The sequence below is a fragment of the Geotrypetes seraphini genome, chromosome 3 (genome assembly GCF_902459505.1).
Source record: "Geotrypetes seraphini chromosome 3, aGeoSer1.1, whole genome shotgun sequence".
In the NCBI taxonomy this organism is placed as follows: Eukaryota; Metazoa; Chordata; class Amphibia; order Gymnophiona; family Dermophiidae; genus Geotrypetes; species Geotrypetes seraphini.
In genome coordinates this window covers 216832834-216850722 of record NC_047086.1, presented here as the reverse complement: position 1 = coordinate 216850722, position 17889 = coordinate 216832834, and the positions used below count along the sequence as shown (strand labels likewise).

At 44.9% G+C, this 17889-nt stretch overlaps 2 protein-coding genes across 12 annotated transcripts in view; both read right to left on the bottom strand.

Moving 5' to 3' along the window:
- The window catches only part of LOC117356902 (retinol dehydrogenase 7-like), an 85096-nt gene that overhangs the window by 52199 nt on the left and 15008 nt on the right, over nt 1-17889 (bottom strand). For 2 of the 3 annotated variants that reach the window (XM_033936804.1, XM_033936805.1), the window contains exon 1: nt 920-1640. The exons of the other annotated variant lie outside the window; for it this stretch is intronic. The gene's annotated coding sequence lies outside the window, so the exon portion shown is untranslated. Of the gene's footprint in view, nt 1-919; nt 1641-17889 lie in introns of those variants that run through there. 3 annotated transcript variants of the gene reach the window in all.
- LOC117356901 (retinol dehydrogenase 7-like) overlaps nt 10331-17889 on the bottom strand; it is a 165573-nt gene continuing 158014 nt past the window's right edge. For 7 of the 9 annotated variants that reach the window (XM_033936793.1, XM_033936795.1, XM_033936796.1 and 4 more), the window contains 4 exons: nt 17248-17582; nt 15577-15835; nt 13345-13508; nt 10331-10676 (listed from right to left, as the gene is read on the bottom strand). In XM_033936793.1, the coding sequence (XP_033792684.1) occupies nt 10444-10676; nt 13345-13508; nt 15577-15835; nt 17248-17582 (991 nt within the window). In that variant the 3' untranslated portion in view covers nt 10331-10443. The remainder of the gene's footprint in view (nt 10677-13344; nt 13509-15576; nt 15836-17247; nt 17583-17889) is intronic. The other 2 variants (XM_033936800.1, XM_033936794.1) reach the window with 2 other exon arrangements.

Sequence of the window (17889 nt, the reverse complement as noted above, 5' to 3'; positions counted from 1 at the left end):
GAATTGAGGGTTTTAGAGCAGGACTTTTCCTTGTGATAGGTGCTTCCCTGTCACAATATACAGTGCTGCATGTAGCAGTGTACATAATTAAAATTATATTAAACAAATTAAAACAAATTATTCACAAAAGTGGAAAAAGGGAAGAAATACAAAATTTAATAGGACAGAAATACAAAAAAGGAATGAACAACAATGGGAATAATTCCATCTTATTAGTAGTAATCATATCTGAATGAAAAGGACTTGGTAGTCTTATCAGGATGATTAAGAGTCAAGTCAATATTCAGAAATAAAATGCATCTTTAAATAAAAATGTTTTTAAGTTTGATTTAAATTTGTTTATAGAGGATTCTTCACAAAGGTAGGCATTGCATTCCATAATGATGGAGCAGTTACAGAAAGTATTGATTTACTTGTCTTATCATATACTATATGGCATAGTGATGGAACAACTAAAAAATTTCAATTGCTTGAGTTTAGTGATCTTAATGGAATGTAAGGGATGATTAATCTTTTAAGGAATCCGGAAGAGTTAGTCATTCTGGATTAAAGATTAATATCAAAATACAGAAGTAAACCTACATGTGATAGAGGTGGGCAGCGTGTTCCGGAGAAGGGTTGCACAGACGGACAGACAGACCACACTCTGGGCATTCAAAAAAACCTCTTTAATTAAACAGTAGTGCGGAGCCTGTTCCTTCACAGGCTTCTATAAGTTTGTGTTCTTCCAAGAAACTAAGTAAGCTTTTCCCCAGTCCTTTCCCAAACACAAGTCCAAATCTCCATAGGGCTTGACATGCCCCAGTCTTTATTTTAGGGGCAGGAAACAGCTAGGTAGCATTTGGTCCCAGGTCTTAGCAGTCACTGAACAAAGGCAGGTTTTTTAAAGGCAGGGTTTTTCAATGCTGTAGAGTCTTACCTCCTACAAACACTGTCCATGCCAAGTCCTTCCAACCAGCTTCTCCAGCTCCTATGTTCCCTCTAGCACACCTCCTCTCCTCCTGGGTCTGGCTCAGCCTTTTAAATTCCCCTGAGTCACTTCCTGGTTTCCTACTTTTCTCCCTCCCCCTTTCTGGGAGAAACTCTTTCTCAGTGCTGCGTGGTTGTGATACAAATTAGTAATACAAAAAAATATCAGTGTCAAGTTCAATGTAGGGAACTTCTAACGTAGCCAGATTTTATTTACTTAGAAATAAAGGACCAGATTCACAGAGATTTCTTTCAGTTCCTCCACATCATCACCCTTGAAAACCATTTCCGGTTCAGGTAGATCTCTTACATCTTCTTCTGTAAAGACCGAAGCAAAGAATTAATTGTCTTTCAACTATGGCCTTATTCTCCCCGAGCGCCCCTTTTGCTCCTTGATCATCCAACGGTCCCACAGATTCCCTCACAGGTTTTCTGCTTCTGATGTACCTAAAAAAATTGTTATGAGTTTTTGCCTGTTTGCAAGTTTCTCTTCATATTTTTTCTTAGCTGTCTTTATCAATGCTTTGCAACTAACTTGCCATTGCTTGTATTTCTTCTTATTTTCTTCATTTGGATCCTTTTTCCATTCTTTAAAGGATGTTTTTTGGCTCTAATAGCCTCTTTCACGTCATCTTTTAACCACGCCGGTTCTCGTTTCCTCTTCTTTCCACTTTTGTTGATATGTGGAATACATCTGGTCTAAGCTTCCACAATGCTATTTTTAAATAACATCCATGCCTAGTTTACAGTCCTAACCTTTGCAACTGATCCTTTTAGCTTCTTTTTAACCATTTTCCTCATTTTATCATAGTTGGCCTTTCAAAAATTAAATGCTTCTACAGTAGATTTCTTTTGCGATGTTACTCTCGGTATCAGCTCAAATTTGATCATGATAGGATCATTGTTTCTGAGCAGACCCAATACAGTTAACTCCTGTACTATGTCTTGCATTCCACTAAGGTCCAAATCTAAAATAGCACCCCCTCTTGTTGGTTCCCGGACCAGTTGCTCCAAGAAGCAGTCATTTATGACATCTAGGAATTTTACCTCCCTAGCACTCCCTGATGTAACATTTAATCAGTCAATGGTGGAGTAATTGAAATCACCCATTATTATACTGTTGCCCATTTCTCCAGCTTTCCTAATCTCTGAAAACATTTCTTCATCTGGGGGACGGTAGTATAACCCTACCTTTATATTCCTTCCCTTCACACATGGAATTTCTATCCATAAGGATTCCACACTGCTATCTATGTCATGCAGAATGTTTATTTGATTTGATTCAATTCCCTCTTTTAACATACAATGCAACCCCCCTCCAATTTGATCTACTCTATCCTTGTGATATAATTTGTACCTAGGTAACGCAGTGTCCCATTGATTGTCCTCCTTCCACCAGGTCTCCGCGATGCCTATTATATCTATCTCATCATTCAGTGCTATATACTCTAACTCTCCTATTTTATTTTTTAGGCTTCTAGCATTTGTATTCAGAAACTTCAAATTGTGTTTTTTCATTGCAACTACAGGCTGCTGAGAAGACAGGGAAAATCTGAGTCTTTTATTCTGCCTTCCTCTTAAACCCTTCTAGCTTTCTTTCACCATTATTGGAATCTTTCTACCGGGACTCCCTAAATATCCTGTTTCAAGTATCCTCCAAGGATATCTCACACCGAACCATCCGCTCCTGGGATGTCGGTTTTCCCCCACAACTTAGTTTAAAAGCAGCTCTTTCTCCTTTTTAAACCATCAAATCATCACTGGGGGGTTCTACATGTGGTAGGGTAAATGAATACACTTCTCCCTCCGTATCCGCAGTTTCCGTATCGCTTATTCGCGATTTTTCAGCTGCTGACTTCGCCCCCTAATTTTCATCACTGAACCCGGCATTTCACATTGGAAATCGCTGCTCCCGGTGGTTCCTGAAGGAAATCGCTGCTCCCAGTATTGTACGGAGCAAATCGCAGGTCAGGTTATTCACGGTTTATTATCTTTTTCAGGTCAATTTTAATAAAAAAACTGCGACTAACATGCAAAAAGTGATTTGCGGTTTTATGTATTCAGGGTTATGTTCTGCCCGCATCCCCTGCGAATACGGAGGGAGAAATGTAATTCAATTTCCAAGAATTAGTTAAGACTGCCAAAGATGTTTCAGATATTTGTCAAACTGGGAAGATCGATATTAAATATAAAGATCACATTATAGATCTTTAACTACCATTTTACCTAGGCTACAAAATAGCATTCAGGTGATAATGACTTTTCATCATTGCCCTCTAGAGCTGATTTGATTCAATGCCCTGCCTTCTTCTCATTCTCTTGTCAGTACTCCCCATTGTTCCCTATATCTCTCCTTCCCCAGTTCCTATCCCCCCATCTTTTACCCACCCCATCTGTAGAGAATTCCTTGATGGCCTGACACCCTGGATGTCGGCAGTAAGGAGGAGCTGCTAGGAGCCCAACCCAGTTGAAGTGAAGGAGGAGTCACCGGGAGCCAGCAGCCTGTGGTCATGGACTTCACTGAATTCCCTGATCGCATGCCACTGCTACCTAGTAGTTGCTTCTAAAAAATACTTGCTGTGACCTCTAGAAGCAGTCTTCCTGTATTTTCCTTAGTCTCATCCTTTTTAAATCTCATCTGCCTACTGGCTTTTCCTCATTTTCTTTTCATTCCCTTTTCAGCACTCCCCATTGTTCCCTGTCTCTCTGCTTCCCCAGGCTCCATCTTTTATCCACCCGTAGTCCCCTATTTCTGTCCTCTGTATTCACTATCTCTGCCCTCACCTATCCTGCATTGCCTCTCATCTCACTAGCCCCTTCTTCTCATATCCCCCCCAGTACCCCATCCCTCATATCACCATTTTTCCAGCTCACTCGCACTGAATCATCCTTCATCCCTTTCTCCCCCCCCCACACACATTTCATACCCTCATTCCTTCTCCCAAACCATCAACATATCCCCACTCATATCTTGTGACATTTCCATCCCTACAGATGATCATGTCAGGGTTAAAGCCTATAGCAAATCCATTGCCCAAGGCAGGAAACTAGGTGAGAACGATGAGTCAGAGGATACCGAAAGCAGAGCTGCCTACCTTGAGGAACACGAGCCCGACCAGGAGCGGGAACCCAGACTAGCTCCGCAGCCTGGTAAGAGAGTTAGCTCCCTTAGGAGATTAAATCAGTTTCCTAATAGCAATCTGCCCAGTGACCTGGGGGGGAGCCAGAGAGCACGTAAATTAGTGCTCCAGCCACCTAAGGTAGGGAGTGGCCATAACTAAAACAGCTCTCAAAGTCAGTGAGGCAGACAGCACACGAGGACCTGGCAGCAGTGGCGTACCTAGGGTATGTGGCACCCGGGGCCCATCATTTTTTGACACCCCCCCCCCCCCCCCCCCATGTAAAAAAATTTTTTTTTTTTTTTTGCAATAACCATGAAATGGAATAAATGGTCAGAATAGAAACAGGCAGTGAAAATTTTCTTTTATTGAACCTCATATATGTAACCATTATTCCAAACATAACATAACATAAATTATGTCTAAATTGTCATGACATTAGAAGTACATATGGAGTAGTTGCAGGTGATGCTTGGGACAGTTCTGATTGTGTTAGTTCGGTTTTATGTGTTTTTTGAATAGAAGGGTTTTTATTTCTTTTTGAAGGTTTTGCAGTCTGTGGTTGATATCAATTGGTTGTAGAGTTGGGGGTCGAGTGTTGCAGCTCGAATGGCTAGGAGGTTGTCGAACAGTTTTTTTCTTTTGACGTTTTTGGTTGGAGGGTGTGTGAATGGTGCACAAGTTCTCCTATGTCTGTTTGAAGTGGATTGAATTATTTAGCTGAAGAAATTAGTTACCCCCCATTCCACACACATTAATTCTCTTCCATTTTTGTTCCCATTATAAAAAACACTGATAAGTTCCCAGAAAAAAAATACATTAAAATAAGAAGTGAAAACAAAGGCCCCTACAGATGAGAACATAACATAAGAATAGCCTAACTGGGTCAGACCAATGGTCCATCATGCCCAGTAGCCCATTCTCATGGTAGCCAATCCAGGACATTAATACCTGGTCAAAACCCAAAGAGTAGCAACATTCCATGCTACCGATCCAGGGCAAGCAGACACTTCCCCCATGTCTTTAATAACAGATTATGGACTTTTCCTCCAGGAATTTGTCCAAATCTTTCTTAAAACCAGCTACACTATCTGCTTTTACCATAACTTCTGGCCACTTCATTTTTAAGTTTAGATCTTTCCTTTCAAACAGAGACCTTGCTAGATGTCAAATACAGCACAAGGTAACTTCACATGGACTTAGCTGTGCAGGAAATGTGAATCTCCTCATACACCCACCATATAGTGCAAAAATGTGCAAAGGTCTGTTTTTTTCTTTCGATCACTACATAGCCTAATGCCACACAAGCAGCGCTGTTACAAACATATTCTGTAGGTCAATGCTAAGGATAACAAAGTTTCCTTCCTTGGACCAGAAGGAGATAAACCACTGGAAGAGATCCCAAAACAACACCCAAAGACCCACTCAGTGTGTGAATCAGTTGAGTGGAGTGGACTAACTGGGGGGTGGAAATGGGCCCGGAGTTTGCTCAGCAGAATTTCCCAGACCACCTCTTCCTCTCAACACATTGACCCGCTGCCACCATCACCACTAGGAACACCTCACTGGGTAGGCCAGCTATGCTATAAACTTTATAAAACACATTATTATATTTTCTTATAAAGCACATATTTTAACTGACCTCTCTGACATCCTCAGCCTTTCCATTCACAAAAATAGAAGGAAGAAAAGTTCCCATTTCCTGCTGTCTCATGTCCCCGGCCTATACAATATTTTTTTTCTGCAGACCCTTCAAAAGTCTGACCAAATCCTCATTTCACTTGCATTATAAAGTACTGAGGATGCCATCTCTCCCCAATCCCAGGTCCTAAAGTCTAAGACAGTAGCGCAAACTAATGCTGCCAGATACAGGAAAAAAAAATTTTGATTCGATTCAGCCCTATTGAATTGGTTTTTCAATTCGATTTTCCTGTCCAGTTGGGTGATTTTTTTCAAAACTCCTGGTGGGTTTTATAGCTTTTTCACCCCCTTTGGCTTCTCCTAACCACACTGGCGCTGTGGTGTAAATAAAATAAAGAAACAAAAAGGACTTTTCCTCTTTCTGTTAAATCCTAGCTCACGTTTGCAGTCCAACACCAGCTCTGGCAGGATACACATTTCAAATCTGACATGTTATAATCACAAAACAGAAAATAAAATTAATTTTTCTACCTTTTGTTGTCTGGTTATATTTCAAATCTTGATGGTCCAAGGCTCTGGTTTTCTTCTGATAACTTGCTTGCCAGGGTCTCCTTCTTTCTGCATGCTAACCATCCATCTGCCAACTCTGTCCTCCCTTTCCATTTCCCTTCCCTTCCCAGGAAGTCTGGTATCTTTCCTTTTTTTCATCTCCCTCCACAGATCCACCTTTTCTTAAATACCCTTTCATCCGGCATCTCTCCCTCCTTCCCCACCATCCCAGAGTCCACCATCTCTCCGTTTCTTTTCCTAATTACCCTCCTATCCAGTATCTCTATCCTTCCTCCACACCATCCCTTGTGTCCAATTTCTCTCCCTTTCTGTTCCTTCCCTCCCTAAATCCCATGGTCCATCATCTCTCTCCCTCTCCTCTATTTTCAGACCCATTATTTCTTCCACCCCCCAAAGTTTGGCATATGCATGTCTCTTTGAACACCCCCTTCCCTCCGTGTACTTCTAAATCATGGTCCCCCCCCAAAGGCCTGTCCCCCCTTAAAGGTCTGCCTGTCCCACCTTGAAGGCCTGCACCCCCCTTGTAGGCCTGTCCCTTCCCCTTGTAGGCCTGTCCCCCCTTGAAGGCCTGCCTGCCTGTCCCCCCCTTGAAGGTCTGCACCCCCCGAAGGCCTGCACCCCCCCGAAGGCCTGTCCCCCACTTGAAGGCCTGTCCCACCCCCTTGTAGCTTCTCCCCCCCCTTGTAGGCCTGTCCCTCCTTGAAGGCCTGCCTGCCTGCCTTTCCCCCCTTGAAGGCCTGTCCCCCCTTGAAGGCCTGCACCCCCTTGAAGGCCTGCACCACCCCCCTCGAAGGCCTGCACTCCCTTGAAGGTCTGCACCCCCCCCCGAAGGCCTGTCCCCCACTTGAAGGCTTGTACCACCCCCTTGTAGCTTCTCCCCCCCTTGTAGGCCTTTCCCCCCCTTGAAGGCCTGCCTGCCTGCCTTTCCCCCCCTTGAAGGCCTGCACCCCCTTGAAGGACTGCACCCCCCCCCGAAGGCCTGCACTCCCTTGAAGGTCTGCACCCCCCCCGAAGGCCTGTCCCCCCTTGAAGGCCTGTCCCACCCCCTTGTAGGCCTGTCCCCCCCTTGTAGGCCTGTCCCCCCTTTAAGGCCTGCCTGCCTGCCTTTCCCCCCCTTGAAGGCCTGTCTCCCCCTTGAAGGCCTGCACCCCCCTTGAAGGCCTGCACCCCCCCTTGAAGGCCTGTCCCCCCCCCCTTGTAGGCCTGTCCCCCCCTTGAAGGCCTGACTGCCTTTCCCCCCTTGAAGGCCTGTTCCCCCCCTTGAAGGCCTGCACCCCCTTGAAGGTCTGCACCCCCCCAAAGGCCTACACCCCCCCCCCGAAGGCCTGCACCCCCCTGAAGGCCTGCCTGCCCCCCTTGAAGGCCTGCACCCCTTGAAGGTCTGCACCCCCCCCCGAAGGCCTGTCCCCCCTTGAAGGCCTGCCTGCCTGCCTGTCACCCCCTCCCCCTTGAAAGCCTGCTTGCCTGCCCGCCCGCCCCACCCTGAAGGCCTGATGCCCCGACCCACCCCGAAGGACCGCTCGCCCCCCTGGCCTCCCCGCACCACCTATGAACAGCCGCAGCAGGATCGCGAAGTCAGCGTCAGCGATCCCTGCGCTGCTTCCTGCGCCACGGTCCCGCCCCTCCTCTGACGTCAGAGGAGGGGCGGGATCGCAGCGCAGGGATGCTGACGCTGACTTCGCGATCCTGCTGCGGGCTGCTTCACAGGTGGTGCAGGAAGGTCAGTGGGGCGAGCGGTCCTTCGGGGGTGGCGGGGGACTGAACGGCAAGGCCGGGAACACCCCCTTAGGGCTGGTACCCGGGGCGGCCCGCCCCCCCCGCCCCCCCCTAGGTACGCCACTGCCTGGCAGAGAGGACTCTCTAGTATGATGAAACACACTTTCACAAAAAAGAGAGAGCAATGTCATATAAGAATGTAGGCAGTGCTGCTTTAGTTCAAAGGAGAAAGTTCAAACTGAACTGGAGGAAAAGCCTCAGACAAGAGCCCTCCCACCACCACAATGGTGGGTAAAGGTGGCAGGGTGGTAACCTCACTGGCAAAAACCTCCGTTGTACTCCCAAAGTAGAAAACTATAAGCAGGGCTGTCTATGCATGGTTGATAGATGAAAAATATTTCCACTTATCTGTGTTGATCGGTACACCGACGATGGCCAGCGTTTCACTAACTTGCTGCCTCAGGGTGTATCAAAAGTCCGATCAAAACTAGGGCCAGAAAAGAAAATTACATCAATGTACTGGACTTAAGCATGACTTAAAGAAATTCTTAAAAAGCCACTATGACATACCTTTTAAGCAGGACGCCGTAACGTCTCATCTGATCAAAAAGATGGCTGCACCATAACTGTACCGGCTTATGAACTCCCAGGGAGTGACGTCAAAACCCCGGAAGTGGCTATGCAGTGAAAAGGACTTTCTAGGCCAGGCAAAGGCCAGACCTCAGTCAGGAACCCATGGAATGTGAAGGTTCCACAGTCCAGGATTCAACAGAGCTAATGTCTCCAGAGGAAAGCATGGACACTGCTGAATGGGAAATGCCTGAAGCTGAAGGTATGGAATCCATGGATGTGAGTTTGGCAGTCTCCCACTAATGATTGAAGGTACTGCTCTCCTGTGGGAATACCTAGTTGGGACAATTTTCTAAAGAACTGTTTGTTTTTGAAAGAGCATTTTTTTGTGTTGCTCAGCAGTGGGGCTGGGCTGGAAAACAGTGCTGCAGCAGTACTCAGCAGTAATTAAGCTACTGCACTCCAGCTGTGTTTAAGCCAGGGAAAGCCGGAGTAAGTTTCTTTTTGTGCTTGTGGGTTTTCTTTCTACCTAACAAACCCAAAGTGACTTACAGAATTGGGGAGGGTTCCCCAAAGAGCTAGGGTTGGGTCTTTGTGGGTGCTTGTAAAAGCCATTGACAAAGGGGACCCGGCAATTCTGTTGCCCAGCCGTTGAAAGGCTGGAGAGTTGCTATTGCTGAAAGAAACAAAGTCTCCAATACTGCGGGGTTTTTTTTTTTAATTTCTAAAGTTTGCTTGTGTGGATGGTAGGGTAAAGAGCCTGGTGAAGAACAGGACTATATTACTAGCAGTCCAGGTCTGAAGAAAGATGTGGAAGAATATTTTGTTGTTTTTTTTTGTGTTGATTTTCTGGTTTGAAGCTGTGTGAAGCTACCAGAGCATTACCTAGGACTTGCATTGACTTACCTGGAACAAAACTTCAGTTTATTCACTGAATTGCAATTGACTGTTGGGAACCATTTTTGGGGAAGAAGAAAATCAGTGAAATAGTCTCCTTGTATTTTGTTTCCTATTTTTGGACAAATTAAACTTTTGGCATTAGTCTGAATAGGCTTTGGCTGGTGTTTATTGTTGTGAAGCCAAAGAACTGGGTCACTGGCAAGGTCTCCCCCATTGGGAGCCGCGCCCGGGTTGTGCTGCCACCGGCCCCCTGCAGTTTCCCTGCGGGCCCGGCAGGTGACAATCTACCAATTCTCAAATACTCACTATCCCCTTGAAATTTCCATTCCTCCCACCCATAATTTATTGCTCTGCTTCCCAACACTCTCCCATTCAATCACCAAGTCCCAGTCACCTTCTGCTCTCTTTCCCTTACCCCACACTCAAGTCCTAGTTACCTGCTGTATTCTTCCTCTCCTCCCTAGATTCATCCATCTCCTACTGTATTCCCCTTCTGCCCCCAATCTTCTTCTCTGTTCCCTTCTCCCTCTGCTCCCTACTGCCATCCATCTTCCAACCTATACTAAGGCTTTGGCGGTATATAAGAATAAAATTATTATTATACCTTAATCCAGTTCTGCTAATTTACCCACCATGTGCCAGCCCTTTTAATTCAGTCCTAAATGCCAGACTGGCTATTGTAAGGAGTTAAGTTAGGTATTATTTTAACAACCAACTTCATATATAAGAGTTCATTTATTAACAGTGTATGTAATCTGCCACATGGCTCATTTTAACTAAAGCATACTGTTATTAAATGATTCCCTACAATATTCAAAGGAACACACCTTTTTTTTTAAAAAGGGTAGAGAAAAAACAAATTTATTGAATAGGTCATGATTACTTCTACTGAGGATGACTTCCTTATCTGTTAACAAGTAAACTCTTTGACATTATATAGCAAAGAGGGTCTTAGTTATCATGGATCCTGTTTAAGAAGCATTTTTGCTAGGCTGACAGTCACCAGGCTCCACAGGAAATCTACAAGGGACGTTGGCAAGTAGGAGAGTGGAAGGTAGATGAGTTTAACATCCCAGCCTGCAGAGTAGCGTGTGTGGGGGTGCACTGCTGTCAGAGCATGCTCCATGCAGTCAGTTACCAGACTCAGTTTAGAACTGACGACATCCACCGAACTATGCATGTTCTTGAAATCTGTGTAAGAATGCACAAATAGAATAACTTCACCAGCTGCAAGCAAACTTTTTTAACTTGGGAAAAGTTTGTTGTCCTTCCCCAGTACCTTAAAAGCTTTGTCACTTCCTCTTGGCTCAAGAGCCCCATAAATGACACTAATAACATAATAGATTCCCTCCCCAGAGCTGTCAGTGAACAACATTTCCTCTATCCTTTAGAACAGGGGTCCCCCAATCACCAGTCCGCAGACTGGTACTGGGATGTAGGCTATGCCGAACCGGGCTGCAAAAAGGGTTACTAGGCGTCTGGGAAAACCCAAACATATCCTCTTTTTCAAGGACTGTCTGGGTGCCCAGACAGTTTTTGAAAATGGAGGAGTCTGTCCATTTTTAGTCGGCTCTCCTGACTCCCCCAACTACCTTCTCCCCTAGCCTGACTGCTGTAATGGAATCTTTGGGCAGCAGCGAGGTAAGCCTGCTACCACAGGCCTACCCCGGAAGCCACCTCTCTGCACTGACTTCCTGTTCCCGGGTAGGTGAAACTTCCAGAAAGGCAGCTTATGGGGCAAGCCGGCAGTAGTAAGCTTACCTCGTTGCTGCTGCCAGCTGCTTGAAGATTCAATTACAGCGGCTGGGCCCGGGGAGGAGGTAGGTAGGGGAGTCGGGAGAACTCGCTTAACCTGGACAGACTAAAGAGGTCGTGAGGGGAGGGAAGAAACAGCATGAAGGGAGGGAGGGAGGACTAGAGAAACAGCTTGAAGGAAGGGAGAACTGGAAAAACAGCATGGAGGAAGGGAGGGCTGGAGAAGCATTATGGAAAGGGGAGAGTGCTGGAGAAAAGAGTAGGTTAGTGTGGGATGGGAGGGGAGACACAGAAACAGCAGGAGAGGAACACACTTCAAGTGTCACTGTCTCCCATTAGCCCTAGATGGAACAAGCTCAGGGCTCCCACTGAATCTGCATTATGGTGAATTATATTGATATACTGTATATATTAGAATGTAATAATAATACAAATAAAGGGGTAAATTTTATAAACAGCGTCACATTTTTAGGCAGCGGTAGGTATCCTACTGCTGTCTAACCAGGCAATCAGAATGCACGTTTTTAGAAGAAAACCTACCCAAGGCCTGCTGCCTACACTGTAGGCATTTTTGTGGGTCTAGAGAGACGCTTATGAACACCTATACTTGCCCAAGGCAGGGCATGGGTATGATTTTGCCTTGGGCAAGTTAAAGCAGCTCTAGGCATCTCCCTAGAGCCACAACAGATGTCTTAAATGTAGGCCATTAAAATGTTTGCCTACATTTCAAATAGACGCTGCCACAAACAGCTGAGCGGTCATGACAGGGAAACTCTGAACCCCACTACAAGTTGGGTGACAGGAGGGATGTCTACTCCCTCCTGCTGCCACCCCATAATCCCCATCCGACACTGTCCGCAGCAGGAGGGCTGCCCAATTCCTCCTACCAGAACCCCCAAACAACTCCAATCCAACTGCGATAGGCAGGAGGGATGCCCACTCCCTCCTGCCAGCAGCCCTCCTGAACTCATGACCCCTCAACCTACAACACCCCCAAGATTCGAACACTCCAACCCAGCACCTCAATCCACTCCGTACCTTTTGCAGTATGGCATTCCAGAGGGAAGCCTAATCTCTCCGGCTGCCAGACCTGCCTCTTTACAGTGGCGAGCCTTCCCCCAATGGCCCAAGTGCCTAAGGCTCCTCCCATAGGAGGGGCCTTGGGCACCTGGGCCAACCGGAATCGTAGGCCTCCTTTCCAGTGCATTCTGGGATGCACTGGGTGTGGCCTAAGACTCCGATTGTCCAGATACTAAAGGCCATACCAGAATGCACTGGGAAGTAGGTCTAAGACTTCGGTTGGCCCAGGTGCCCAAGACCCCTCCTATTGGAGGGGCCTCAAGGCCCTGATTGGCCCAGGCATTTAGGCCACTTCCTGGTGCATCCCAGGATGCAATGGAAAGGGGAAGGCCCGCCATTATAAAGAGGTGGGCCTGCCGGCCAGAGGGAGTAGGCATCCCTCCAGCCATACTACAAAAGGTATGGGGGGTTTGGGGTACTGCAGTGGGTTCAAGTCTGGTGGGTCATAGTTTGGGGGATCATTGGTTCAGGGAGGGACCTCCCTCCTGCCTATCATGGTTGGGGAGGGGGTTGTTTTGGGGGTTCCAGCAAGAGGGAGTTGGCATCCCTTCTGCCGAGGAACTTTGAAGGGGTTCAGGGGTGGCAACAAGAGGAACAGGGCATTCCTCCTGCTGTAGACAGTGTCGGGGGGGGGGGGGGGTCACTGCTGCTGACACTCGATTGATTGCAGCAGTGAGATTCTCTTGACGTGATCAGCTCAGTGGCAACACAATTCTCTAACCAGCAGCTTGACATGGGCACAGGTTAGACAATCAGCGGGGTTAGGCATTTGTCCCTTAGGGTAGATGCAATTCTCAGGCGCTTCTTATGCGACTGCAGAAACTCGTGTCCTATACAGAATTTCCCCTAAAGTACAGAATATAAAATGCAATAATTACATTTAAATTATATATGTAGTAATTAAATTATATTATGCACTTTAATACCGACACCCCTACCCCTACCCTCCCGGTTCATGGAAAAATTGTCATGTGGTGCAAAAAAGGTTGGGACTGCTGCTATAGAAAGAGAGCAGGAGACTCACAGATGTCATAGGAACTTTTTCCATAGCTTTCCTTGGTTTCCTCTGGCAAGTGGCTCCATATCTGCTTAATAGTCTCTTGAAAGTATTTGGGATCTGTAATGTGGGTTTTGAAAGCACCAGGCTCGATGATACAGACTTTCACTCCAAAGGAACACAGCTCACGTCTGTAATGCAAAAATTACCATTTCCTTTTTGCCTATAGTTTCAGGGCTTAGATTTATCTATCCTGCTTCAACTCCTCTCCCACCATAGCTCCCTTCACTCAGCTATTCCTATATACAGTAAAAGAGGAAAACCATCTGAAAAGTGCTGATACTTGGGAAAATCACCACATATTTGCAAATGTTCAATACTTGGACAGGCTGCATCTTATTTAGAAAATATATAGTATACACATTTTTGCATATTTATGTTTTATTTTAAAAAATGCATTGATGTCTAATAGTTTTATGAACTGTATTAGTTGTATATTAAAATTATTCTTTGATGTTGAATTTTTATACATGATGATGTTTCAGTATTATTTTATTGTAGATTGTCATATGTCTAAGGAATGTGATATATGAATAAGCACCAAAAAACCTACTAGTAAGATGAATATAAGAGTAAATTATTTTCAAATCTTCTATGTTGTAGAGAAGTATAGTGGAGTATCTAGTGTAGTTAAAGACTGAGAGACCTCAAGTGTTCACATCCAACTGGCAATGGAACGGATCCCAACAGGACTCTTTGTGAACTATCACTGGTCTCCAAAGTCTTTTTCTTTTACCTCTCTAATTTTTTAATTAAATATTTTCTCAATTGAATACTTATATTGGCTTATTATAGTATGCCAAAAAGTGTAGCAACATATCAGATATCAGCTGGATGTGAACACTTGAGGTCTCTCAGTCTTTAACTACACTAGGTACTCCACTATACTTTTCTACAACATAGAAGATTTGAAAAGAATTTCCTCTTATATTCATCTCACTAGTAGGTTTTTTGGTCTTTCGACTTTATATTTTGAGGATTTTTTGATATGAATAAGCATATCTTTCAGATCAATATTTTTTGCTTTCCTGTTTCTTTTCCTCCTTATTATTCCTCTTGGTCTCTGTCATTACATGGCCCCCATTTTCTCTTTTTAACTGATTTTATATGGTTTTATTTCTTTTTAAGTATAACTGTAAACTGTTTAGGTATTTCTTGATAAACGGTATATCAAATGACGAATAAACTTGGAACAGGTACCAGTTGGAATTTCTTGATGCATTGATTACTGCCGGCTAAATTAGACCTGTATAGGCAGCGCTAAGCCATATTTGGGCACTGGTACTATCTGCATCACTAGCAGTGACCACAAATTATGTGGATATGGCCAATACCAGTTCCAGATTCACATAGCTAACCTGGCAAAGTGAAAATTCATTTTTGTGTGGTCTTAACTAGAGAGTTGTGCGGGGACAGAAATCCCACCCGTCCCCGCCAAAATCCCCTCTGTCCCCACCCGTCCCCGCGAGGAATCCCCTCCGTCCCCGCCCATTCCCGCGAGGAATCCCCTCTGTCCCCGCCCGTCCCTATAAACTTCAGAAATAGTTATTTCATTTAATTATGCTACTGAATTAAAGGCTCTGGTAGAGACCCATTTACAAATAAGCAAAGACAACTTTATTGATTTGGAAATATTAATTGAGAAGAATATATACTTTGTAAATGGGTTTCTACCAGAGCCTCTAATGTAAATATAAAATATAAATACTCAGCTGATGAGAACCCCCAAGCTGTTAGCTGAGGACTTCCTTTGCCGTTGGCAGGGGGTCCCTTTTGCCAAGCTTGGCGGGCAGCAGTAGCATCCCTGAGTCACAGATGCTGGCACCTCAGTGGCTCATGGATGTTGCCAGCTTGGTGAAGGAGAGTTCTGGCCGTCTCTAGAGGAGGTCCTCTGCTGACGGTGCTTGGGGATCCCCACCAGTCACAGCAAGGGTCAGCAAGTACTTCAACACTGTAGAAATAAAACCATTAAAGTACGTTATCAATTAATAAGTCCCACTGTACATTAATATTTGTTGTTATTCATTGACGCGTCTTTTAGTAAATCTAGTCTTTAGGGAGTTCCTTTACCCAGTTTCTGTTTTTATTGATTTACATTTACTGAATAGAATCACTAGTGGTGCTTCCGAAACAAGAAATTATCACCTTAAAGTTTAATCTGCTCCTCTAAACATCTATGACAAATAAAAGATGCTTCACCTGAGACTGTCTGAGAAAGCCTCCACTCCGTATTTGGAAATGCTGTATCCACCTCCAGTCAAACTTAGCCTTCCTGCTCCACTGGAAACATTGACAATCCTGCCCTTGGCTTTTCTGATCAAAGGGAGCAGACTGAGGGTCACATCGATCATCCCCACCAGGTTCACGTTCAGAACCTTGCAAAAATCATTCTTTGTCAGCCATCCATTGGGGGCTATAGGGGAAGAAATCCCAGCATTGTTCACTAGACCCCAAAGCCCTGAAAAACAGAAAATAGTGCACAGGAGTCAAAATGATGGGGAATTAGGGGGAATGGGGTACAATAAACACTAACCAGTGCAGGATTAAGATATAGGTAAACAGGTTTTAAAAGTATTTCCCTGAAACTTCATCGAGTGTCACCTGGTCTTTGTAATTATTAACAGAGTGAAAAATTGATCCGCTTGTACCTGTTCTACTCCCCTCAGCCATCTCTTTTCCAAGCTGAAGATCCCTAATCTTTTTAGTCTTTCCTCATACGAGAAGAGTTCCATCCCCTTTATCATCTTGGTTGCTCTTCTTTGAACCCTTTCTAGTTCCACTATATCTTTTTTGAGATAAGGAGACCAGAACTGAATTCAATACTCAAGGTGAAGTTGCACCATTGAGCAATACAGAGGCATTATAACATTCTTAGACTTGCTTATCATCCCTTTTTGAATAATTCCTAGTATCTTGCTTGTTTTTTTGGCTGCTGCCACTGCAAATTGGACAGAAGGTTTCAGTGTATTGTCCACAATAACACCCAGACCTTTTTCTTGAGTGCTGACCTCCAAGGTGGACCCTAGCATCTGGTAACTGTGATTTGGATTATTCTTCCCAATGTGCATCACTTTGTATATGTCCACATTAAATTTCATCTTCCATTTGGATGCCCAGTTTTCCAATTTCCTAAGATCTTTCTGCAGTTTTTCACAGTCCACATGTGTTTTAACAACTTTGAACAGTTTAGTGTCATCTGCAGATTTACTCATCTCACCTGTAGTTCCAATTTCCAGATCTTTTATAAATAAGATAAATATCACCAGTCCCAGTACCTGTGGCACACCACTATTTACCCTTTTCCATTGAGAAAAATGGCCAATTAATCCTACCCATTGTTTCTGTTCGACAACCAATTTGGATTTTGGTGATATTAAAGAGAAAGAAATGACAGGCTTTAGCAGTCTGTTGAATTTGTGCAAAGAAAAAAAGAGATGAGTCAAAGATGACCCTGAGGTTGTGAGCTGATGAAACAAGGAGGATGAGCGTGTTATCCACAGAAATAAAGAATGAGGGAGGAGGAGAGGTGGATTTGGGTGGAAAAATAAGAAGCACAGTCTTGGCCATGTTCAGTTTTAAATGGCGGTGAGACATCCAGGCAGCAGTGTCGGACAGGCAGACTGAAACTTGGGCCTGAAATTCCTGGGGGTGCAGTGGGGTTGATAGTGGCAAGAACAAACCCCACTCGCTCTAGCCTTTAGCAACTGCCTCTAGAAAATGGATGTCTTGACTAGTGGTATCATGCAGTACAGAATTTGGCTATAAAATGGCAACAGTGGCTGACACAGGCTGAATATCGCCCAAATTATCTTTAGGATCCTTTGCACAGCTGTCACAGCATGGGCAGTAAAACCAAAAAGTGTAACATACCTCTGTCTCCCACTTGCTGTTTCACCCAACTGGCTGCAGCAGCGACATTCTCACTGTCAGTGACATCCAGGATTACTGTTTGCAGTCTCTGGGATGTGGCTTCCTTCAGCTGCTCAGTCCCTCGCTGTGTCAGACAAGCCGCCAGTACTCGCAGACCCTGTTCATCCAGCTGACGAGCCAACAGGTTTCCAAAGCCCGAGTCACAGCCCGTGATGAACACATATTTATCTGTGAGGTTCTGGAGTATCTGTCTGTACCAGTACCAGCGGAACAGGAAGTAGAAACCCATGATGACCAGCAACCAGAACCACATTGTGGTGTTTTGTCTCTCCCTGCTAGAGAAAGCATAAAACCCAGTCATTACAAAATCCAGTTTATCCATCTTACTTTCCTTTAGGCTGGACGTATGCTGAATTTATATATAATGTTTATTGTCCATGACTCCCTTTTTTCTGTTCATGGCCTTGTTTTCAAGACTTTTAGCTCTGCTTGCCTTGTCTCCAAAAGGATACAGCGCAGGTAGAAAAGAATCCAAGAATGGCGACAAACATGATAACAAAAAGAGGCTTAAACAGGTTAGGGCTGCTCAGCTTGGAGAAAAGGTGACTGAGAGGAGATATGACAAAGTGATGGGGGCTGCAT